This window comes from Pantherophis guttatus, chromosome 4 (assembly GCF_059756535.1).
Source record: "Pantherophis guttatus breed Tessera chromosome 4, ASM5975653v1, whole genome shotgun sequence".
Lineage (NCBI taxonomy): Eukaryota > Metazoa > Chordata > Lepidosauria > Squamata > Colubridae > Pantherophis > Pantherophis guttatus.
In genome coordinates this window covers 341,147-364,155 of record NC_142066.1, presented here as the reverse complement: position 1 = coordinate 364,155, position 23,009 = coordinate 341,147, and the positions used below count along the sequence as shown (strand labels likewise).

Sequence of the window (23,009 nt, the reverse complement as noted above, 5' to 3'; positions counted from 1 at the left end):
CAGCAGTTTCAGTCCAGGGCCTTCACGGAAGGGAAACCGAGTCTTGGGTGAGCTGGCATTTTGATGATTAAAAGGAGCCTCCCTTCCTGCCAGCCCCCCCCCCCATCTGCATCCCCCCCTCACAATCCTGCATTCATCCTGCTTGGTCCACGCAGGGTCAGCAGACCCCCCCAAGGGCAGCAAAGCCAGCCCCCCCTCCGTCTCTTTCTCTCCCTCTCAAGGTCCGTGCAGCAGCCTCCCCTAAGACCCCTCGCCCTCCTTCCCCTTTTCCCAGCACAGAAAGAGCCACAGCCACAGAGGAGGATTTTGGTTCTTTATCAAGAGATGAAATGCCAAGGCCACCACTGATCCCTGGGAGGGAGGGGGCGGGGGGGGAGTTCCCTTTCCCACACAGAAGTCGGGGAGGGGATTATATACAAATGCAAGCAAACTGCACGAGAAAATCAAGTTGCAAACAGGAGCCGTTTCCTGCCCTGCGTCTGCACCAGCGACCACCAGAGTAAGCCCTGTGGAAGCACCCCAAGCCTAGCCAAAATGGAGGGGGGGCGGTGGGAGGGGGACAAAAGCAGACAGGGCCTCTGCCTGGGGAAGGCGGAATGATGCCCCCCCCACTCCCAGAGCCAGCAGAGGCCTCCACGGAGGAGGAGGAGGAGGAGGAGGAGGGGGGGGGGGGAAAGGCAGCCAAGGCCTCTGGGGGTGCTCCCTGCCCAACCTGATGGGCTGGGCCATTAAAGTGCTTCATTAGTTAATTACTTAAATTGCCATTACAAAAGAATAATTAAAGCAAAATATACACAGCTCCCCTCTTGGTCTGTGGGAGAAAATTCCAGATATACATCCAGATGGAGCAAAACCTGGGGGCTAGCGGGGGGGGGGGGAGGAGGGGGGACCCCCCCAGAGAGCAGCCAGTCTTCCCCCTCAAGGGCTCCAGAGCCAGAGGAGAGCAGGGGTAGGTGGGGTGGGGACCATGGTGCCCAGAAGATTGCTAGAAGGTCGAGTGTCTGTGAGTGTAAGGGGAGGGGGTCTTATTTGTTTCATCATCATCATTCACCCCCCCCTCCCTGCAGTTGGGATGAGAGGTGTTCTTCCTCCAGTTCAAGACAGCGGGGGGGGGGGTCCTGGGGTCACAGGGGCGGGGCGCCGACTGAGAGCCCTCCCCCCCTCCGGCCTTCCCGATATGCTGCTGCCACGGAATGTGTGGGTGCCCTCGGGGCAGGAGGGGAAGGGAGGCGGGGGAGGAAACCAGCCTGGCGGTTGAAAGAGGCGGTGTGGGGAGCAGGGGTCTCTGTAGCCCCTTACGAGAGAGAGGAGACTCTGCCACAAAAGCCTCCCCCTCCCCAGAAGCTGCCCTCCCAGAAGGTGACTCTCCTCTTGGCCGTCAGGAGCCAGACCAGGTGGGGGTCCGTCCAGCCGGAGCGGCTTCACCAGTTCATGATGCAGTTCCGGTTGAGGGTCATGAAGTAGACTTGGCTGCTGCCCCCTGAGCGCACCGAGGCGAAGAACACCTGCAAGGGGGAGTGGGGGGGGGAAACAGCCGCTAGAAGGTGGGCCCGGGGGAGGGGACGGCCCCCGCCTGGGGCTGCAGGGCCAGCGAGGGCTCCTTCCCCAGCCCCACCCTCGGTTAGGGGTCCCGGCCAGGCTCGGTGCTCCAGGGGACCCACCTTGTCGTTGCGTTCGCACAGGAACTTCAGCCGCTGCGCCCGCTTGTGCATGAAGACGCCGTCCAGGTGCCCCGTCTCCACCGAGCGGATCTCAATGGCTTTCTCGCCCCAGCCCATGATCTGATTGGAGCAGATGTACGCTGGGGAGGGGGAGGAAAGGACCGAAGGTGGGTGGGGCTCCGGTGCTGAACGGCCCCCTGAAGAGAGCCAGGCGCCCCCAGGCCCCGTCCTGCCCCAGAGAAGGAAGAGTGGGGGGTGGGAGGGGGGAAGCTCTGACTTTGGGCCAAAGCATCCTGATTAGCAAGAAAGGCTCCTTCTGTCTTTTCCTGCTGGGCCAATCCTGGAGAGAAGCCGAAGGAGCGGAAGTGGGGAGGGGAACGAAGAGAGGAGAGCAACTGTCTTAGGCCGCAAAGGGAGGCACCATGACATGGAATAAACCTTTTAAGGAACTTGCACCGTGTGGCCAGGCAGAGACTCAGCAGAGTGGGGCAGTCTATGGGGCTGCATTGGGGAGAAATCCGGAGAGCCAATCGGGCAGAAGAACTCCGCACTGGGGTGACGGGAGGGGGGGAACTGTCAGAAAGGGGGGGTGCGAGGCAGGGAGGGGCAGAACTCGTGCCAAGCACCTCAGTTGCACTCCTGCGCCTGTGGGGCTGCTTGCCGCGTGGCCCAGCTCCAAGGACCACGAGTGTGGAGCGCATGGCCTTAAGGCACCGAGGTCCTTAACAAAATCCCCGGGGTGGACATGGCCTAGAAGGCCCTCCGGTCTCAGGGTGTTCAGAGCATTTGTGCTGGGCTTTTCCACAGCCCCCTCCCCGCTCTAGGCTCTGACCCAAGCAGCCCACCCCCCCGGGCTCACCGACAGAGGTGGGCATTTCCCCCCACTGCAGGACCACGTCCTTGATGATGCGACCAAAGGTGTTGACGTAGACGCCCTCGTCCTCGTAGCACAGGAGCATCTCCATCCCGTCCGTGTTTGGCAGGAAGACGATGGCGTGTGGGGTGATCTGGGACTGGATCTGGGGGCCCAGAAGGAGCGACAGTCATCCCCATCTGGCCTCAGGCAAAGCAGGGCTGGGGGGGGGGGGAACAGACTCCTCCAAAGGGCCTCCCTCCCGCACTCACGTGGACAGGGATGTAGATGTCATAGTTGTTTCCAGAGTCCACGTCGATGGCGTGGAACCCAGCACAGGAGCCGTAGATGACCTTCAGCCGCTGGCCTTCCTCCACTGTCAGCTCCACCAGCAGCGGCCGATGCGGCAGGTCAGCGAAGGACTGCAGGGCACCCATGGGGGAGATTTTGAGGGAAATTACTCAATTTCCTGGGGGGGGCAGGGGGAACCCCCCCTTCCCCGGCCCCTCCACCCACCGCCCGGTACCTTGAAGGCCATGAACTTGTGGTAGGGCTTGGGGGCCCAGGCATAGACCTCCACCGAGCTCTTCAGCGCAATGACCAGGAACTTGATTCGCTCGTACTTCACTGCGGGCGACAAGGAGCCCCGTCAGGGCCAGACTCTCAGAGGGCCCCCAGAGGGAAGGAGCGCAGTTCCCGTTGCTTAGGGGAGACCAGGGAACTCCCTGATGCTCTTCGCCGTGGACCCCCAACGTAGTATCCTTCGGCAGGCCGGCCCCTGCTCACCCACACGGTAGTGAATGCAGCCCTCCATGTCCCCCACGGTGGTCCAGCCCTGCTTCTTCTCCACTTCGGGGTCGTTGTGCAAAATCTTGTTCCGCAGCCAGGAGAGGTAATAGACGCGCAGCTTGTTCCTCTTTCCTAGAGAGGCAGGGAAGGGGCACCGGGTCACTGCGAGGCAGGAAAGGGGGAAGCGAAGGGCCCAAAGGGAGCGAAGGGCCTCGGGGGGGGGGTCCCTCCTCTCGCGCCTATCAGCCCCTGACCTGATATGGTGGTCAGGAGGTTGAGGCCCTCCAGGACGTCCATCTGCTGGAAGCGCCGGCGGTTGATGAGGCTGTACACTTTGCCCTGCCCGCTGCGGTCCAGCAGCATCAGCCCGTTCTCGGTGCCCACCAACAAGTTGACCCCTGTGGACCCCACCCGAGGGGAAAGGAGAAGGTGAGCATCATGCCTCAGGAGCCCCCTCCCTCATCCCCACCGTCTGGCTCTCACCCCAAAGGGCCGCGCAGAGGATCTCAGAGTTGAAGCGCTTCTTGTACTTGCGGATCTCTGGTGTGTCGCTGTGGGGCCGTGTGTTGGTGGGGTTCACGTTGACCACGGAGCCCTTCCGGGCCTCCAGCTGCAGCTGCTCCAGCCGCCCAGGGTCAAATGCTGCCAGCCGGGGAGGCCAAGAAGAAAGGCTCAGTGACCGGAGAGGGTGGGAGAGCGGGACCCCCAGTGGCGGGCCACCCATCCAGTGCTGGTGGGACAGGTGGCCCTGGAAACTTCACTGTTGGTGACTTTTATGGCCAGGCTGCTGCCCGAGGTCCTCGGCCAGGAGACCCCTTCACCCACACAGGAAGGCAGACACAGAATGGAAACCACCAGGGAGACCTACCATCCAGCGGGCACAGCCTCAGGCCTTTCATGGCCATTCAGGTTAAGGCACCGAGCCTGCCCTTTGGCCCCCCGGCAAATCTGGAAAGAGTCCCTGGGCAGCCTGGCCTCCTGATGGTCAGCGCTAGGAGTGGCTCTGAAATTGTGGCCAAGCAGCGCCCGTCTCTTCCTGCAAAGGAAGCCTCCCCCACTCACCAGTGATGGGGATGGTGTCTCCTCCCCCAGGGGAGCTTTGATAGATGCCCAGATCCACAAACATGGTGAAGGAGCTCTTGCCAGGTGCCTTGACGAGCCCCCGCGACTGGTACTGCAGGCAGGAGAGAGCAGGGGGAAGAGGGGGGCTCAGGCCACGGACACTCCCAGAGGGCAGAGCAACTCCCACACCCTGCGCACTCTCACCCAAGGTGGCCAGCGTGACCCCGGTGCCAAGGGAGCAGCCGATGCCAAGGGCCCTGGGCAGAGCCCCGTCAAGGCAATGACCGTGGTAAGTGGACCGTGGCTCTGCCCCAGGGCCCTCCTCCAGCCCCTGGGGCTCCCTACCCACTCACATCGGTGGCCATGTCCTTGGCGGGCGAGGAGGAGCCATTGCTGCTTTTGGCTTCCGTGGGCGAGTGGCTGGGCTGAACCACGTCAGGCAAATTGGTGTAGCCATTGCTGTCACTGTGCAGGAGGCCACGTTCCTCCTCGGGGGTCTGGAGGGGAGAAAGAGGGGGCTCAAGGCTGGGTCGGGCCAAAGACGAGGTAGCTCCCTCCCCCCCCCCTTGATTACACTGCTGCCTACGAGGAAGTTTGCCAACAAGGACGGGGCACCCTCTGCTTCCGGCACAGCGAACGGCCCTCATGGCCAGCAGTCAGCAGCAGTCCCTATAAACCGTGACTCCAGGCCGCCCCCCCCCCCTCAAGTGGCAACGGGATTTCAAGGTAGGGCAGAGGACGCGCCCGGCTGTGGGAAGAGCCTGGTGGGGGAGTGTTATTGCCCAGAGAAAGCAGATAAAAGGCAGCCGAGAGCTGCAGCTGAAGGATGGGAAGAAGAATTGCAAGCCACTCTGGCTGATCAGGTGGGAGATAGACACCCCTGGGGGGGGGGGGGGAGGGTAATCTTTCTGCAGACTAAAGGCTGTCAAGGTTTTCTCCAGGGGGCGGCTCCTCTGGCTGCGTTCCCTGCCGGGTCTCCCTGGGAGGCTGCCCCGGGACACAGGTGGCCCAGGAGGCTGCTCACGGGCACTCCTTGAGCAGGACAAAATTCTAGAGGGGGTGAGGGGTGGTCCGGATATTGATAAAAGGACCAATGCTGGGGGTCTTGGGAGAGCCCAATTCCTCCCCCCCTCCCTCGGTTGCCAAGAACGTGGCTGTGAGAGCAGAGTGGGGAACCTGAGGATGTAACCGCCCTCCTGTGTTGCAGACAGGAACAGGGGCACAGGGGGCTCCCCCCCTCCTGCCCAGGGGGCTGAGCAGGCTGCTTACCCGTTGCACCAGCATGGTGCCCTCGCCGTAGGAGCTCTCGGAGCCACCGCTGCCACCTGTCAAGTCCTCCACGTCATGCACCACCATGGTGCTGACTGAGTCCGTGTCGCCATCCCTGCAGCCGGAGAAAGCCGACCGGAACGTCAGGGGCCGGAGGAGACCGTGAGCCACACACAAGGGGACACCAGAAGAGAGTCCAAACACATCCTGCGCCCCCAGCTCCTCACCTGGCCCCAGGGGTGCTCGTGCCAGGCTCGGAGCGCTCTCCCTCGCCTGCCTCCTCTTCCTCCTCCTCCTCCTCCTCCTCCTCGCTGGAGTCCACCTCTTCGCTGGAGGACGAGTAGTCCAGGGCCTTCTTGAGGGGCTTGGGGGCCGCCTCCTCCGGGCGCTCCTTGAGCAGGACAAAATTCTAGAGGGGGGGAGGGAAGAGACAGGCAAAGGGACACTGATAAAAGCGCCAAACCGTTGGGGTTGTTGGGAGGGCCCAATTCCTCCCGCCCCCTCCCTCGGTTGCCAAGAACGTGGCTGTGAGAGCAAAGTGGGGAGCCTGAGGACACAACCGCCCTCCCGCATTGCGGATAGGAACAGGGGCACGGCTGGCTCCCCACCTCCTGCCCAGCAAGCCCTGGGCACCTTCCCAGCAGGACAAAGGACTCAGCGGAGGGAGGGAACAGGACAGGAAAAAGAAAGTGGGGGCCGAGATGGGAGGGTTAGGGCAGCAGGTGCACGCAGGCCCAAAGCTCCGCCAGGGTCAGGAGAGGGAGAGGGGTGTGTGTGTGTGTGGCACTAACCTCACCAATTGCCCGCTTATAGCTCTGAGTCATGCGGAAGGAAAGAGAAAGGGAGGGGGGAGGAAAAGATTAGGCTGCTCTTGGACACGCACCCCCCCTGCACTTCCCCCAGCCCAGCGGTGGCCTCCCTTTGCAGCACCAGGCCCAGGAGACCAGGGGAGGGGGCTTCCTCTCCATCTCCCCTCAAAGCCTCCTCCTGCATTTCCACCCCTACTTGGCCAAACCCCCCAATTTCTCTCTGTCCATCTGCCTGTCTCTGGCCGCCCCAGCCCCCCTCCCACCAGGGGGGGCCTTCCCTGGCACGGCTGCCCCTTTGGGGCCCTTCAGCAGGAGCCCCGCTCAAGGCTCCCCTTTGCCTACTCACTGCTGGCCGCCCCGGGCGCGAGCGGTGGTCGTCCGCCTTGGCCTTCCTGCCTTGGGACAGGACGGGGGAGCCTTCCAGCTTCAGGGGAGCTGCAGGAGAGACGGGGTGGGGGGTGGGAGGCAGGCCAGGTCGGGCACAAGCAGAAACGCTGCCGCTTGCTTTGCCGTCCTCCCAGCCAGGGAACGAGAAGGGGGAAGCCCCGCAGCCAGAGGGGCTGGGAGGCGTTTGGGGCCAGGCCTTGAAATATGGCCCATCGCCCCCGTGGGATGTGGGGTCCTGCAGTACCCCCATGCCCCCCTCCAAGACAACACGAGTCTCGCCTCACCTGCCACGCGGTTGCGCTCTAGGGAGCCGGCCTGAGGCAAGTTGGCAGCCCCCGACTGCAGAAGGTTGTCCCCGCGCTCCCAGCCGGGGTCACTTCTCCGGAGGTCGGGGTTGCTGCCGGGAAGGAGGGAGACGCTGTGCTCAGACTGCCTGGCCCCCCGCCCCAGCCCAGCGGTGGCAGCAGCAGCGGCACTCAAGCCCTCCCCAGGCAGGAGAAACACCAGCAAGCCAACCAGCAGCCCCAGCGGGAGCAGCGGATCCATTACCTACTGGTGTTTGGCCCGGAAGGGGTCCGGCCGGCAGGTGGGGGGAGAGGAGGGGCCGGCAAAGGGTTCCCCCCCTGGGGCCCCCTCTCCAGCCGGCTCTGCATGTGGATGTGCCACGCAGACTTGCTACGGGGCCTGTGGAGGGGAGCACAAGGGCGTCACGGGCCTGCCGGGGGTGGGGCGGGATCTAGACCCCCTTCCCCCCCGTGGCCAGGGGGCCGGAAGGTGAGCAGAGGCTCCAGCTCGGAGCACAGCAGACACTGCCTGGCGCTGAGGGTGCTGCTCCCGTGCCCTCCAGCCCACGCCTGCCCTTTCCCTTCCTCTCTGAAGCTGGGTCCCCAGCTGCCTCCCACCCGGATGCCCTGCTTCAGCCACAGGGCAATGCTGGTCGCCTGCCCACAAGCCAGCCCTGCCTGACTTTCTCCCACAGCCTGTCCAGGGGAGGGCAGGGACCGCACCCATGGCTGGTGGGCGGGAGGGGGGAATTCCGAGCAAGGCAGCAGCCCAGACAAGGGGAACAAGGGGCTTCCGGTCTCCTTTTCCACTCCCCAAAATAGGCAGCTCTGAGGTAGGAGTACCCACCTGGCTCGGACAGCGTGGACCGGCCTCGTGCTGCTGCTGCTGGTCACTCCGCTGGTGTTGAGGGCGGTTGCTATGGAGGACGTCCGCTGGGGCACCTGGGGGAAAGGAGAGGGTGAGGAGGGGCTTCCCTGCTGAACACCACCATTCCCCCCCCCTTTGCCAAGGACTCGAGGGGAGCTGTCAGGAAAGGGAAAGGCCCTCCTCTCTCCGCCTGCCAGGATGCCCCCTCATGCTACGGCCACCACCAGGGGCTCAGAGCCAACCCCGGCCAGGCAGCAGAAAGGGGTCCCTTGGCCTGCAGAGAAGGTGGGGGAGAAGGTGCTGGGTGGCCCATGGCGGGGTCTCTCCACCCCAGAGCCCGGCCTGGTGCACTGGGGCAGGCCGTCCTCCCGTTCCCCAACTGATTACCTGGGGAGGGGCACTGGGGTCCATTTTGACCCAAGGTCCTCGCTGGTCAGCGGTGGGCCGGGATGGCTGTGGGGCAGGCCCCTCAGAAGTGGGGTCAGAGTTCTGCCGGATCATGCCCCCGCGAGGAGGGGGTGGGGCGGAGGAGGCGGAGTCATGGACAGGGAAGGCAGCCATGTTCTTGCTGGGCTGGTCCTGCAGCGACTGGGAGCGAGGGACGGGGGCAGCGTATGGTTTGAGCGGGACGCGGTGGGCCAGGTGGCTCTGTGGAGGGAGAGGCCATGCGCAGGGGTCACGGAGGGGTCCCTGCTTCCCAGGCCAGCGGGGTTGATGGCAGGAGGGGGGGAGTGCCTGACACCCCAGCCCTGGGCTCGGCTGCCCAACCACCCCCTCTCTCGGGGCCGGGGTGTGTGTCTCCCTGGGGCCTTCAACTGGGGACGCCAGGCTCTCTTCTCCAGGAAAACGGGGTTCCGCAGCCTCCTGCTCCGGCCACTGTCAGGGGGTGAAGGGGCAGAGGGTAGCCAATGGGAGAAGCAGCCAATGGGAAGAAGCAGCTGGGATGGCGGCGTGGGGAGGAGGAGGTGGTGAAAGCAGAGCAGATGGCGGAGAGAGAGGCGGGCCCACCTTGTGCTGCCCCTCCTGGGGCTCGACAGGGCGCTGCATGGGGGGCGTCTGTGAGGACGAGGCGAGGGACCCTGACTCGGCACAGGGTTGGGGGGCAGCGTCTTGCCCGGGGGCTCCCAGCTTGGCCTTGGCTGCCAGCGAGGGGGAGCTCTCTTTGTTGATCCGCTCTTCCACCTGGGGGCGACACTGAGCTGGCCCACTGCCCCTCTGCGGCCCTCTCCGCCCCCCCATCCATGCCAGGGGAGGAGCTTCAGGGAAAGGGCCCTGGGGAGATACCTCACGGGCCCAGGGGGGCTTCTCGGGGGCGGCTGCACTGCTGCGGCTGTGGTGGTAGAGGGGCTTCGGCTGCTGCTGCTGCTGCTGCTGCTGCTGCTGCAGGGACTTGAGATAGGCATGCTCCTGCTGGAGCTGCCTCTGTAGCCGCTCCGACTGCCTCTGCTCCTCCAGCTGCTTCCGCTTGTACTCCTGCAGGGACAAGGAGGGGAGGCTCCTGGGACTGGGCAGGGGGGAGAGCAGCCCCTGCCCAGCAGGCAGACAACTCCCCCAGCCTCCCCCTCCTGCCTTACCAGCAGCAGGGCCTGTTCCTGCAGCAGCTGCTGCTGCAGGATCTCCAGCTGCCTCTGCTCCTCCTCCAGCTTGTGCCTGATGTACTCCTGGGGGAGAGGGGACGGAGAGGGGGCGGAGGAGCTGGTGAAGAAGGGGCAGCAGCAAAGTCCCGTCCCCCCGCCTGCCAACTTGCCTCACACAGGGAAGCAGAAAGGCCCCACCGGTGATTCCCCCCCCCACCTGCTCCCGCTCCGCCTGCCGGCGCTCCTCTTCCCGGCGCATCACTTGCAGGTCCTCCAGGCGCCGCTGGTGCTCCTTGCCCTGAAGCTTCCGTTGCTCCCGCTCTCGGCGCTGCTGCTGTGGACAGAAGGGGGGAAGCAGCTGGCTAAGTGGGCGCAGAGGGCCAGGCGGGCTCTCGTTGCCACCTGGGCCAGCCCTGTGACAGCTGGGGGGGGGGGGGGTTGGACCGGTAGAGCCAGGAGCCTCTGGCCCACCTCTTCCACTCTCCGGCGCTCTTCCTTCTGCTCCTCGATGCGGCGCTGGCGCTGGTGCAGCAGGTGCTTGATGTGAGCCTCGGAGTCGCGGTGCTGGGCAGCCAGCTGCTGCTGCAGCTTCAGAGCCTCCGAGTTGCTCTTGTTCTCCTGTTGCAGGCGGAGGAACTCCCTCCGCAGGGTGGACTCCCCGGGGACGTTCATGATGGAACTGGGGGAGGCGGTTAGAGGGAGGGGGGCTCAGCCAGCTGCCAAGAGGCACGTCTGAGGCGCCTTCCCCAGTGAGGGTCAGAAGGAGCGGACTCCACCCCTCTGCCCTCCGTACCTTGGCTCTCCTTCCTCGCCGCGCCCATCGTCCTCTTCCTCGCTGCCGCTGTACTCGTACTCTGTCTCGTCTGCCAGAGGGAATAGCAAGAGGCGGCCCAGTGCAGACCCAGACATCCCCCGCCCGCCAGTCCCAGAGCCAGACCCCCCACCCCACTTACCCTTCTCCCCCCTCTTCTTGCGGGTGCGGTCAATGTGGTCCTTGAGCTGGATGCGGACCTGCCGCTCGGTAGGCTGGTCGCGGATAAAGGGGAACTTGAGCAGCTGCTCGGTGGGGGGCCGGTTGGGGTAGGCTTTGATCAGGCAGTTGTCAATGAAGTCGATGAACTTCTTGGACCTGCCCCATAGCGGGAGGAACAGGCTGCGGTTACACTGCTCCCCAGCCCCTACACCCTGAGGGGCAGGCCCCAAGCAAGGGAGGCCAACACCCTTAAGCTGTTCCCAGAGCCAGAGAGCAAGCGGGGCAGCTCTGCTGGAAGACTCTCCGTCAGGCATGGTGACCTCGGCCAGACCCTGTGATGGTAGAGGTCTCCCCCTGCCATGCATCATCCCCCACCTCTTTGAAGGAAGGAAACCAGGGGGTTCCCTTTTGGAGAAGACAAGAGTATTCCCCATGCCCCCCCCCAATTCCTCGTTGCCGCCTCGCTGTCCACAGGGAGGACGTACCATTTCTTGGACTTCAGCTTGGGTGGAGGATTGCGCGGAATGAGGAAGAGAGCACGCATGGGGTGCATGTCACACAGGGCTGCAAGAGGAAGAGAGTTGAGCAGAGCCGGTGTTGACGGGCCCCATCCCTCCCTAGAAAAGTGAGTGCACCGATATGCTGAGGCAGACACTCACGAGGAGCTCCTTCGGCCATCTCAATGGCAGTGATCCCCAGGGACCAGATGTCGCTCTGCAGAGGGGAAGGAGGAGGGAGAGAGGGTGTCAGACCTGCTTCAATTTGCTCCTGTAGTTAAGAGAAACTCTTGACTCCACTTGTAGCGAAAGGTATACTTTACTAAAAACCAAGCGGATTACAATATAGCAAAGCCAGATCTGAAGCTCCCGCGGCAAACTTCCCTGGTTTCCCTCTACAGTTCCTCTCCTCCCTGGTTTCTTATTGCCCAATTATATTTGAATAAATTGTTGAGGGGCTGGTTGGTGAGTTCCAGGCTTTGATCTCAAGGTGGTGCCTCTGGAACGTTGGATGAGTCTGCAGCCTCCCCCCCGCCCGTCCAGCTCCCTCCTCCCATAGTTCATGTACACCGGCAGCTAGCAAATGCCAAGCTCAAGTGTACGATGGCAGCTCTGCGAGGTCCAGGCAGCCACGCCTCCTCCCTGCTCCAGCTCCTTTGCGCTCGCCAGTTCCTCCCAAGTCTCCTCCTATCCCACCCCCCACCCCCCCGCCCGGGGCCTCTCTGACATGCAAGACGGCCCGCCCCCCACAGGTTTCCTGGAGACCTACTCTGTAGTCATACGTGGCATCAGGGTTTTCATCGCAGGCGATCACCTCTGGTGCCATCCAGTAAGGGGTACCGATGAATGTGTTCCGACGCCCCACTGTACGGTCCAGCTGGGCACTGACCCCAAAGTCCACTACAGAAAGCCACAGATAACAAGAGCAGCTTCACCCACAGTGCAGTTTTGGGGGTGATGGGACCCCACCACAATTCATAGGAACAACCTGCAAGAAGCCCCGTCAGGTGAGACTCCAGCCCAACGAGACTTTCCTCTCCCGGGGGCCTGTTGGGAGGCTGCAGGGGCCCCCAACGGTCCTGCAGTCCAGAAATCCGCAAGAGGCCAGACGAGGGAAGAAGGGGGGGTTCTACAGTTGGTTAAGGCTGCCTTCTCTAAGCTAGCTGCTGCAACTTTGGCCCAGCCGGCTGGCCTGTTGGGGGCTGTGCCCACCACAGTACGATGCAGATGAACTGACAGACCTGGATGTTGCCTCACCGGAGACTGGTCTGCCTCAGTTTCTTGGCTGACAGGAGCCACAACACCAAGGCCAAGGAAGGTGGGTTGGTGTGATTGTGTGGCCCTTGAAAGGGGGGGAGAACGCGTTTTCCCGGAGATGCCAGCTGCAGGCACCACCGGGTGGAACTCTGCCACGCTGACAGACTACATCTTCTGCTGAGCTCTCTAGCACTGGTTCTGTGTGTGCTTCGGGAGTCTCCTCCTAGGGAGTTCCTGGCCCTAACTGCACAGGTGTGCAACATGTGAATTGGCTTTTACTTTGCAGATGAGGCAGGAATTGAAAACCTCTGCTCTCTGCCATGAGCAGACGACTTCCCTGACCAACTCGCCGAGGGCTGGCTCAGGTTCCTCAGGGATCCAGAGGGTCTCCAAAGACTGCTTGGCAGCAGGTCCTGCCCCACACCCAGAGGGAATCAGAAGCAATCAGGCCAGTGGGCAGGCTTTGCCCACTTTTGCCCTCCAACTCCTAGATGGAAGGCATCCAGAGCCCAGCCTGGCAATGGTCCTGGTCACTCTGGGGGACGTAAGAGGGCCTGAGTGTCCTCCTCCTCCTCCTCCTGGGCTTTGCTGCTCTCTCCCAGCATTGGATGCCCTCAACTTCCAGGCCACCAGTTGGGAGGTGAGAGCAGGGCTTGAGTCCCGTGTGTGTGTGTGTGTGTGTGTGTGTGAGAGAGAGAGAGAGAGAGAGAGGGAGGGAGAGAGAGAGAGAGAGAGAGAGAGAGAGAGAGCCGAGTGCTTCTCCCACAGCCGAGGGAGACCCCTTGCTGCTCCAGAGCGGGAGACCCTCAAGGACACCCATTATTCACTCAGCCGGCTACAGGGAGGCTGCTCGGGGTGGGTGGGGGGTGCATCTAGACAGTGCCAAAGGAGCCAAGCGGAGATGAACCTGCCCCAGGACGGAGGGGCTTGTGGCCAGCCAGCCCAATCCGGTGGCACCAGCTGTGGAAGGAGTGGGTTGGGGCCCTGGGGTCTGAAATTGCTGAAGCTTCTGGATTTTATGCCCCACACGTGGCTCCCTTGGGGAAAACCCCGGAAGCTTCAGTGGGTGAGAAATGCAGTCGGGGGCAGGGACGACGCAGAATGCCCCCAAAGGCCAGAGGAATATCAGGGTTTCCCAGCCCACCTGGAAAGCTGGCTCTTACTTCGCCCCCTTTGCCAGCACGGCCAGGGGAGCCTCCATTCCCAGGGATGTCTGAGAAACCGAGTCCGGGTTGGTCCTTGAGGGGGCCTGTGGCAGATCCCACCCCCTCCTGGGCAGACACAGGGCCTTTCCCAGGAGCGCTCCCCCTTTCCCCAAAGGGACGTCCAGCCCTTCTTCTCTGGGCTTTGTGGGAACGGTTGTTCCAGAGACCCCTTGGTGAGCACGGCTGGGCCGCAGGGGAGCCAGCAGCCCACCTACCCAGCTTCACTTCGGCGTTCTCCGTCAGCAGCACGTTCTGGCCCTTGATGTCCCGGTGGATGACTTTGTGCGCGTGGAGGTGAGCCAGTCCCTGGTGGGGGGCAAGAGGCGGGAGATCACGCCTTGCACAGGGGAGGGGTCGCCCGCGGGATGCTTTGCCCCAGGCCCCTCCCCCCGCCCAACTGCACGAGCCCCTCCTCACCCGCAGGATCTCCCGGCAGATGTAGGCGATGCAGTCTTCCTTCAGCGCGTTGCCCTTGGTGTTCTTCACCAGATCCGTCACAGAGCCAGCACCACAAAACTCCATCACCAGCTGGGCAAAAGGGGGCAGGGGAGGTCAGGGCTGCCACGGCGCAGCTCGGACAGCCCTCTGGCTGTTCTCGGGGACCCCCCCTCGCCTCACCCAGAGCTGGTCGTCATTCCCGGGGGGGCTCTTCTTAACAAAGGCCCCATAGTAGGTGGCGATGTTGCGGTGGTGGGAGTATTTCTTGAGCATGTTGATCTCCTGCTTGATCTCCTCCTCTTCATCCTTTCAGGGAGGGAGGGGAGGCTGAGTCAGTGGGGGAAACCCCTTGCCTGGCAGAAGAGCACAGCCCCCCTCCGATGTGGGCCCGGCAGTCTGGCCTCCTCCCTTGGAGCCCCCTGCCTGGCTCAGGGCAGCCATGCCTGCCTTCCGACCCCGGAGAGAGGGAGACCAAGCCAGCGCCTACCTCGGTGACGTCCATAACTTTGATGGCAGCCAACTGCCCGGTCTTGACATGGCGGCCCTGGCAGAGGAGGAGGAGGAGAGGAGGAGGGAGTCAGACGGTGCCCCTCTGCCCCTTGAGGCGGCCCACCCAACCCTGCTCCAGGCCAGAAGCCTTGGGAAAAGTGTGGCCCCTCCTGGGCAGGGGGTACTGCTGCTCCCTGCTCTGGTCTAAGGCTGCCTGGGTCCCCCACGGCCTGATCAGGCGGCTCGATTTCTGAGGTCGCTGCTTCCAGCCCCTGGCGCTGGGGCCCAAGCGCTGGTTCCGAGCCCCTTCCCTCGAAGGGCTCTTCCATCTGGCGGCCATTCCCAGGTCTTTTACGCACATCCACCTCACCAAACGGCCCCTGGCTGGAAACCCTGTTTCTCGCTCTGCCTCCGAGCCCCATAGAAAGATAAGCTGCTCTTGGCTTTGGCGCCCCCCAGCGCTGAATCTAGAGGGAGGAGGGGGCGGCCTCTCTTGGCAGGCACCTGCTGTGTTGTGAGCTCTTCGTGCCAGCAGAGGGAGCCCAGGAGTCCTCTTGGCCTGGCTCTCCTGCCCTGTGCCACCCACCACCAAGGCTGCGGGGGGGGGGGGGGCAGCTGCTTCCCTCCCTGCCTCTTTCAGTGTGGAAGGGGTCAGCTGGGGCAGCACTGGCACCTGAAAAAAGGGAGGCTGGCAGGGTGGGACTCCAAAATACGCCTCTGGGTCCCCGTTGCTCTTAAGCCCACTCACCCCCACCCGGGTCTCTGGGCACCGTGGGCACTCCTGCTGACACCCAGGGCCAAGCCCCCTCCTCCCCCCCCCGGCCCAAGGAGGGATCCTGCGTGCTGGGTGGGGGGGAGCACCGAGGGCTGCCCCTCCCTCTGAAGGCTGGCTGGAGGGGTAGCCCAAGCACCGCTTTTTTCTCCACTCATGTGAGGAGGGGAGGGGGGGCTCTCATCTGGCCCTCTCTTCACAGCCAGGCTGCTGCCTTCGACTCAGCTGCTGCCGAGGAAGGGCAGCCATTGCTGCAGAAAGGGGGAGACCCCCCCCAGCTCAGCACCACTGGGCAGCAACCTAGCTCAGACCCCCCCCCCCGTCGGGCACAATGTTGGAGGAGGAGGAGGGAGCCATGGGGCGATTTTCCAGACCCCCCCCCTGCCCTCAGCCGTGTGTTGGCATTGTCTTCTCTGCCATGCAGCCTGGCGTGGGCAGCTGTTGCCTGGCAACCGCTTTCCGCTTCCTTTCAAGGGGACCAGCGCTGAAAAGGCCCCCCCTCGCCCATTAAGTGTGAAGAGAGCGATCTGGTACACCTCCTCTCTGGCCCCCCACCTCCCTGGCACCGAAGGGGGGGAAGGGAGGGCTACAGCCAGCCGGCCACCCCCACCTTCTCAACAGAGCCCCTCCCCTCCTTCCCCATCCCAAACCACCTGATGAGGGGGGGGAGGCAGAGCCCCTCTCATGGGGACAAAGGTCCCCTGGCCAATCTAGGGGCCGACTTGCTCCTCTTGCCCCCCCCAATGGGGAGAAATGAAGCATCCGGAGAGGTCTTGTGGCTGGGCAGGGGGGTCAGGGAGGTGAGGTCAGCAAAAAGAAAACCAACCTTGCCAGAGAGGAACCCTCCCCCACCCTCTGGCCCTGAACTGCTCGGACAAGGCTAAAGTGGGGGTGGGGGTGGGGGGTGTCTGCTTGGCTTCCCTGGAAAGGTCTCTGCCTCGCTTCTCAAGGGGGGGGCAAGCAGGGAAGGAAGAGGGGGCAGCCCTTGCCCAGGCGGTGGGAAGCCTTACAAGTGAGCCAGTCTGCACTCCCCACCTCCACTCCCACCCAACCCCCCAGTATCCAGAAGCCCCCTTGCTTTGGCCCCCTCCACCCCAGCCCCCCCCGCCCTCGATTCTGTCCTGGCATCCTGGGGGAAGCTGGGAGGGGGAAAGAGAGCCAGTCCTCCTGCCTGCTTGGAGGGCTGCCCCATGGATACTGGGGAGAGGCTCACGGCCTGTGTGGGGCAGCCCTTACAGACAAGGAAGGCCCCCAAGGCCCTCCAAACGCCCCCCAGCAGGGCTCCTCAGAGGCCTGCAAAGCAGGGAACTACCCCTCCCCCAGAGTGGGACGACTGACCACAAGGCCCCCCGGCCCCCCTTCTTTTTTCTTGCCAGAAGCCCCCAGGGTCCCCTGGGGAGGCCAGGAGTAGCTAAGGGACAGCCCACCACCCAGGAGACCCTTTCAGGCGTGGGGGCTGGCCAGTGTGCCCCCCCACCCAATCACAAGGCTCCTGAAAGGCCTGGCCTTCCCCCAAGGCAGCAGAGTTTCTCCCCAAAACAGCTCCTCCCCTCCTCCCCCTCCCGTGGGCCACAAATGAACATTGGTATCAGACTTTTAGCCATCAGGACAATGAAATATCCCAGCTGAGAAAACGGCTCCCCCTGCCCCCCCCTCCCGTCACTCACCTTGTAGACCTGCCCATAGGTCCCATTGCCAACCACTTCCACCAGCTCAAATATACCGGCAGGATCCTGTGGAGGGAAGAAGGTGCTGGGTGAGACCCTGGCAGCTGCCCGGAGGCCAAGGGCATCTCCTGCCCATTAAGGCCTTGGCCAACTCCGGCCTGGTTCTGCCTAGGGAAGAGGCCGTGGGTGCCCCATCTCTGGGCAAGGGGAGGGTCTACCGCTGAGCCCCCTGGGGTGGCCTGGGTCTGCCGAGGCTTCCCACTCTGGAACTGCCCTCCCAGAATATAAAATGCCAGTGTGTGGCACCCAGAGCATGACAGGTGTGTGTCCATGGGGAGGCAAGACAGCTATGAGCTCCCTACACAACCCCCCCCCCAAGAGTTTTGTGCACCTTGTCTTAAGAGACCTCGCTAATTCGCAAGCCCCCTGCTCGCCCCCCCAGCTACCTGCAGAGGCCCATCCGTGCTGGCAGCCTCCTGTGTGGGGCCGCCGTCCCTCAGCCACAGCAAGGAAGGCCAGTCTCGGGGAGCAGAGAAAATGGGTTGGCCAGCAGGGGCTCTGGTTGCCCCAGAGCAGACACTGTTCTTGTCTCAGTCCCAAAACTACTTCTGCCTAGGGTGCCTGTCCCCCCCCCCCATTGCAGCCCAGGGGCTCCATCTCCTGCCCCACCTGGGCATCCGGGTTAGAGTGCCCCTCGGCTGACTCAGCCTTTGCCCAGGGCAGCTAGCAAGGGGCCAGCAGGGCTCTGTCCTGCCACGGCTTCCTGTGACCCCAATTTGCCTCCTGCTGCATCTTGGCCCCATTTCCTCTTAGCCCTCCCCAGAGCTGCCCCGCTTTTTTTCTTGGTCCCCTGCAGAGCTGGCATCCTGTGCGGTCCTTGGCGGAACCCTGCCTAAAATCTAGGGTAACAGCCGCCTCCGTCGGAGGGCCAGGTCCCCCAGGACAGGTATTAATAGCTTCTCATTAGAAGGAAGGGGTGGGCCCAGGCAGGCCCGACCCCAATCCTGGCACCCTGAAAAGGTGGGGCTGGGCCAGGCCTCTTGCCCACGGCTGCAGGCCAGAATCATCCAGAGAAGCCGGGCAGAGGGAGGCCTCCTCAGCTGCAACCTGGCCCCACGTCCCCCCACCCCAGCAGGGCCTTCGGCTCAGGAAGGCTGCTGCCCAAGGGGCCCTGTGCCTGGGGGTGAGCCCTGGGCATCCAAGCTGAGCACGTGGCCTGGGCAGGGGAATGGGGGGAGGCCTCTTGGGGAAGGGCAGTGGGCTCCCATGGCTGCTGGCTGTGAACTCTCCTGCCCATCACTGAACCCCAAAGAGAAGCTCCTGGGTTAAGGGAGCTCGCCAAACCTCCCCCCCAGTCTATGCTTGGCCTGGGAACCCTCAGCCTTGGCCAAAGGGATCTTCCCTCCCTACTTCCTGTCCCAGTGTACCCCCCCCAATCTACAGGTATGATGGGGGCCACCCCCCTCTTCTGAAGCTCTACAGAAACCCCCATTGAAAAGAAGCGCTTTTGTGGGGTGCGGTGGCCTCTGTGACATCCCCCCAAAGCACCCCAAACTCACAAGGCCACGAGTTCCCTCAGTAGCCCCTCCGTCCTGGGGGGCATGGAGACAATGCAGTGGAGCTGCTCTGTTTGCTCCTTTGGCAAGTCCTTGGGCACCTCTACTGCCTGCCTGCCCCCCAGCGACAATTCCAGGCTTCTCTGCGAAGTTGCTCGTAAAACCCCCTCCCCAGTTCCCTGACCCATCTCCTCCTGAGCTGCCCCCCCCGAAGGGAAAAGAGAAAGAAAGCCCAGCAAACAGGGGAGGCTGAGGTTTACTTTGGGGGGGATCAGTCCCTTGCAGCACCCCTTCTTCAAAGGTGGTGGAGGATGGAGAGCTTCCCCAACCCTCTCGAGTGTGGGGGGGGGAGGGCTTGGGGGTGGCTGTGAGTCAGCAGAAAGGCCAAGGGGACCTGTGCTAACAGCTGCCCACCCCACGGGCTGCCTCCACAAGCCTGGCCCACGCCAGGCACAGGGGGTGGGGGTGGGTGGAAGCTGCTGGAGACAGTCAGAAACGCCTCTTCTTCACCTGCAGTCAGTGGGCAACTGAGGATGAAGCTCCCCTGCAGCACATCCCAGGAAGTCATCTGGGTCTCTGGCAGCCCCCCCAACCACTCTATGCATATGCAAACAGGGCCCTGCAGAGCAAAGGAGGGAAGGAAGGCCCATCCATCTCTCAAGTGGGGCCCAAGGCCAGGCCTTCTTGTGGGGGACGGGGACTCCCTGGCAGCTGCCTCGGCCACCCTGGGAAGAGGAAGGCAACCTTTGCTCCCAGAAGCGGGCAAGGCCAGCTCCTCATCCCCACCCAGTTCTGCAGATGGCATGACGCTGTGCCAACCCTGGGCAGGCTCTTCCGGGCTGCCACCTCCTCTCTTCCAAGGTGCAGAGCAGGGAAGGACCAAGGGAGCTGTCTTCCTGGGCTCTGCGTAGCTCAGGTCAGCTGCCCCCCTCGAGGGGAGGGGCTGCACTGCCACTTCCCACTGGGGGTGGGGTGGGGGCTCCCGCAAGACCCAGCTGGTGGGGGACCCTCCAGGGCTCCTGCCTTTTCAGAGAGGCTCCAGATCGTGCCCAGGTGGGGTGGGGGAAGGAAGACTGCCAGCCTCCGCCCCCACTGAGGCTGCCTTCATCTCCATGGCAGCCTTCTTGGAGGGGGGTGGGGGCAGCTCTGGCTCAGCTCAGCACTGGGGCCAGGCTTGCCCGTCTCCGGTTGGCCGGCCAGATGCAGCAGGGAAATTTTGGCCCAGGGGAAGAAGAGCCCTGGCCTGCGAGCTTCCAGCTCCCATCACCAAGGCTTAAGGGGTCAAATGGAGCATAGCTGGACTGGAGGCTTCCTCTGGCTCCCTCCATTTCCCCAGGCCAGCCAACGGCCAGCGGAGAGAGGGGAGACGGGGTGGGCTTCACACCCACCTGCCCCTCCCTCCCTAACCCTGCAGCTCAGTCTCCAAGGAAGACCCCACAGATGCTGCACTTCGAGCCAACCTGGCCAGGCCAACCACGGCCTCCTTAAGCTGTGCCAGGCCTGCCAGCCACGCTGGGCTCAGGTGGCTTCACCCATCCAGGGTGGGTTGGGAAGAAGAGCCTCTGGGCCTCCTGCTGGAAGCCCCCCCACAGGCATCTGGGAGCCTGTCTTGTGTTCCCACCACTGGGGGGGGAGGGGAAGTCCTGCCAAGGTCAGAGGTGGGAGGGAGAAACACCTGGAAGCAAGGCCAGAGGCAGGGGTCCAGCCTGCATCAGGGGCCCCCCAGCTCCCCCCCCGGAACAATTTCACAAGGACCAGAAAACGGCTTTTTAAGGCACTGCAAGGGAAACGCTCAGACCGAAGAGGCTCTGAGGAAGGTTTTCAACGCAGGAACATCAACTGCTCCAGTCCCCCAAAGTCAGGCAAGCAAGGAAGGTGGCTGACTCTGGGGAGGGAGGGAGGGAGGGAATGAAGGGAGGAAGTGGGGAGGGAAAGAAGGCCTCCTTCGTTTTGTGGGACAAAGCCCGGAGTGATGGCAACAGTGGCAGCCTTGTCAAGGTGGGTTAAGCCAGAGGGAGGAAAAGGGCCCAGGAGGCTTTCCACAGCCCTTCCAGCTGATCAGGCTCCTGCTGGGATGGCAGGGAAGGGGGGGGGCAAAGGGCCCGGTCCTTCCAGGGACTGCCCTCCTCCCCATTTAAGCCTCTTCCTAGCTGGGCCAAAGAGCGCCTCCCCCCGCCCCCCAGCCAGTGTCCCTCCTCCCACCAGGTGCTTATTCACCCCCCAGGCCGGGAGAGACAGACAGAAAAGCCGGTCTGGGCAGGTCCACCCTCGACAAAGAAAGGGGCCCCACCCTCCGCATCTCCTGCGGGGTGGGGGAGCCCGAACCAGCTGAACCGCCCCAGTCGCAGCAGCCAGGAGGGAGCCGGCTGACCTGCCTAACCTGTGGCAGCCGCCTTCTCTGGGCTTCCAGGAGGGCCCAGGGACCCCCATCTGGCTCCCCTGCTGCCAACAGGGAGGTGGGCCCCTTGGAGCTCCACTGGGCTCTCCCAAGGTCGGCTACAGGAGTGGACCCTCCAAGTGGCCCAGCAGGGAGGCCAGACTGCTGGAGACTCAGCCCCCCCCGCCTGCTGCACTACACGGGCGCAGGGATGCCCTTCACCTGCTCTGGGCTTCCCCCCCCCCCCCGCATGGCTCAGAGGGCGGCAGGGCCTGCCATGTCCAGGGGGGAGGAAGTGGCAGCATAGGCAAGCGTGAAAGGGGGGATTGTGATTCAATTAAGGCCAACATGCTGCAGTCAACAAGTTCTCCCTAGCAACAAGCGGGCATGGTGGCATGAGCGAGCCCAGCACCCAGCACCCTTCCCAGGCAGACTGAGAGGCCAGGCGAGGGGAGCAGGCGGCAGCGGCCTCCCAAAGCCACCAGGGGGGACAAAATGGGAGAAGGGAGGGGAACAGCCTGCCCCCCCCCCCCGCTGGGGCTGGAAAGATACAGCAGCTCCTCTCCCCCCACCAAGCCGAAGCACCTCCCCCTTCCCTCCCCCCCCTCAGCTTCAATCAGAGAGCAGGTGCACCACCAAATCAGCCTCCCCCAAGTGCTCCTAATTAATAGGATGGGAAATTTCCACCCGTGGCCATTGAATCGGGTCAGAAGCCCAAGGCAAATGTAGGTGTCAGGCCCTCTTGGGACAGGAAAGCCGAGCGGAGGGAGGGAGGGAGGGAGGGCTCTGCTCAGCCCCTCCAGAGCAGGGATCCAGACCCACACAAGGGGGGGTGGGGGGCTGCCCTGGACCACCTGGAGGGACAGAAGGGGCAGCAGACCAGGCCTCTCAGCCTGCAGCAGCAGAGCAGGGCTTCCCCACAGGGAAGGCCCACAGCCGAAGGGGGAACTCCCGGGCGAGGTGGGGGGGCACTCTGGAAGCCCTAAGCCCCCCCCCCATAAATAGTTGTGGCTGCCTCAACTTCCTTTGAAGCCAAGCAGCTCCAAGCAGTCCTTGGCTCCCCCCTCTACCCTGAAGACGGGGTGGGGGGGGGGGCGTTAGCAGTCCGACCCTGGGCCGTCCGCCCAAAGCCTCCCCGGGGCCCTGCCCTCAAGCTCAGCCTCCTGAAAGGGGTTTGGGCTGGGGGGTTGTCAGTGCCCGCCGCCCCTCCCTCCTGCCCAGGTGGGGAGGCCGGGCACCAGAAGGGGAAGGGCAGCCGGAGGGGCCCCGGGCCTTGAAGCCTCCTGGCCAACACGGCCGCCCTCTGCCACGGGGGCTCTGCCAGCAGCCCGGCCTCCCAGGAAAGCCCTTTCCCCGGGCTCCTGCCACACCTGCCCGGCTCTCCCCGGGCCCAGGGCGGCTTCCAGGCCCGTCTCTTCCCTGGAGCTGGGCTGGCGCTTGGATCCCTGCGAGGGACCGGCGGGGGGCCGAGCAGTGGGCCTCCTCCCGGCTGCAGGGGCTCCTTCTCCGGCTCCGCTCTCTGCGCAGGGCAGCCCCGGGAAGAGCCCCGGCTGCGGGGGGCACGGACTCCCCTCCTCCCTCCGCGGGGCTGCGCTGGCCTGACCGCCGCCGGGAACCCCCCAGGGGCCCTTCGCCGCCGCTGCTCCCTCCGGCTGACCGGCTCCCCCCCCCCGCAGGCAGAGGCGGCCCCTCCCGCCAGTGGCGCGCTCCAGGAGACGCTCCCGCGGCCTGGCCGGGCCTGTCCCGCTCGGGGGGCGGGGGCGAGGCTGCTCTTCGGCGGGGGGGGCGGACGGACGGAGGGAGGGAGGGCGGCCCACTCACCCGGAGGGCGGAGAGGTCGATGTCGTCGAGGCTGCGGGCGGGGGCCGGGTCGGCCATGGCGGTGGCGGCGGCGTCCTCCCCGCTCGGCTACGGGCCCATCGCGCTGCCCGTCCGGCCGAGCGACCCTCCGAGCGACCCGCCGTCCGCCTCGCTCCGACTCGGCGGCGCCCTGAGGAGAGGGCCGACGCACTGCGCAGGCGCGGGGCCCGGGGGGCGGAGCTCTGTCGCCCGGCGGCGCTCCGCCTTCCCTCCGAGGGGGGGGGAATCGAGGAAGAGCGCGCGCAGGCGAGCGTGCGCGGAATCGCCGGTCGTCCGGGAGCGGGATGGCGGAAGGAGCGGCTCCGGGGCACTTCCGGCGGAAGTCGGCAGTCGGGGAAGAGGCGCGGCGGTGGCACGTG

General features: G+C 64.2%; 1 protein-coding gene across 13 annotated transcripts; it reads right to left on the bottom strand.

The window, feature by feature from the left end:
• Positions 1–299: 299 nt before the first annotated feature.
• Positions 300–22,965, bottom strand: MINK1 (misshapen like kinase 1). Of its 13 annotated transcripts, none has more exons than XM_034430829.2 (34): positions 22,612–22,928; positions 16,858–16,923; positions 14,417–14,473; positions 14,110–14,235; positions 13,909–14,019; positions 13,707–13,797; positions 11,799–11,929; positions 11,192–11,246; positions 11,018–11,096; positions 10,513–10,688; positions 10,353–10,422; positions 10,031–10,238; positions 9,777–9,893; positions 9,557–9,643; positions 9,267–9,455; positions 8,991–9,164; positions 8,370–8,630; positions 7,962–8,056; positions 7,380–7,514; positions 7,115–7,227; positions 6,790–6,878; positions 6,426–6,449; positions 5,862–6,043; positions 5,635–5,749; positions 4,719–4,862; positions 4,366–4,477; positions 3,787–3,945; positions 3,558–3,701; positions 3,301–3,435; positions 3,041–3,141; positions 2,787–2,936; positions 2,521–2,680; positions 1,662–1,801; positions 300–1,505 (listed from the first exon to the last, which is right to left on the bottom strand). In XM_034430829.2, exons 1-34 carry the CDS (start codon positions 22,666–22,668, stop codon positions 1,422–1,424), a joined length of 4,137 nt encoding a protein of 1,378 aa, XP_034286720.2. In that variant the 5' UTR covers positions 22,669–22,928; the 3' UTR covers positions 300–1,421. The 13 variants fall into 13 exon arrangements, with proteins under 13 accessions (XP_034286720.2, XP_034286722.2, XP_034286724.2 ...); XM_034430831.2 differs by having other exon boundaries at positions 9,777–9,890; positions 22,612–22,860; XM_034430833.2 differs by lacking the exon at positions 7,380–7,514 and having other exon boundaries at positions 22,612–22,965.
• Positions 22,966–23,009: the final 44 nt, after the last annotated feature.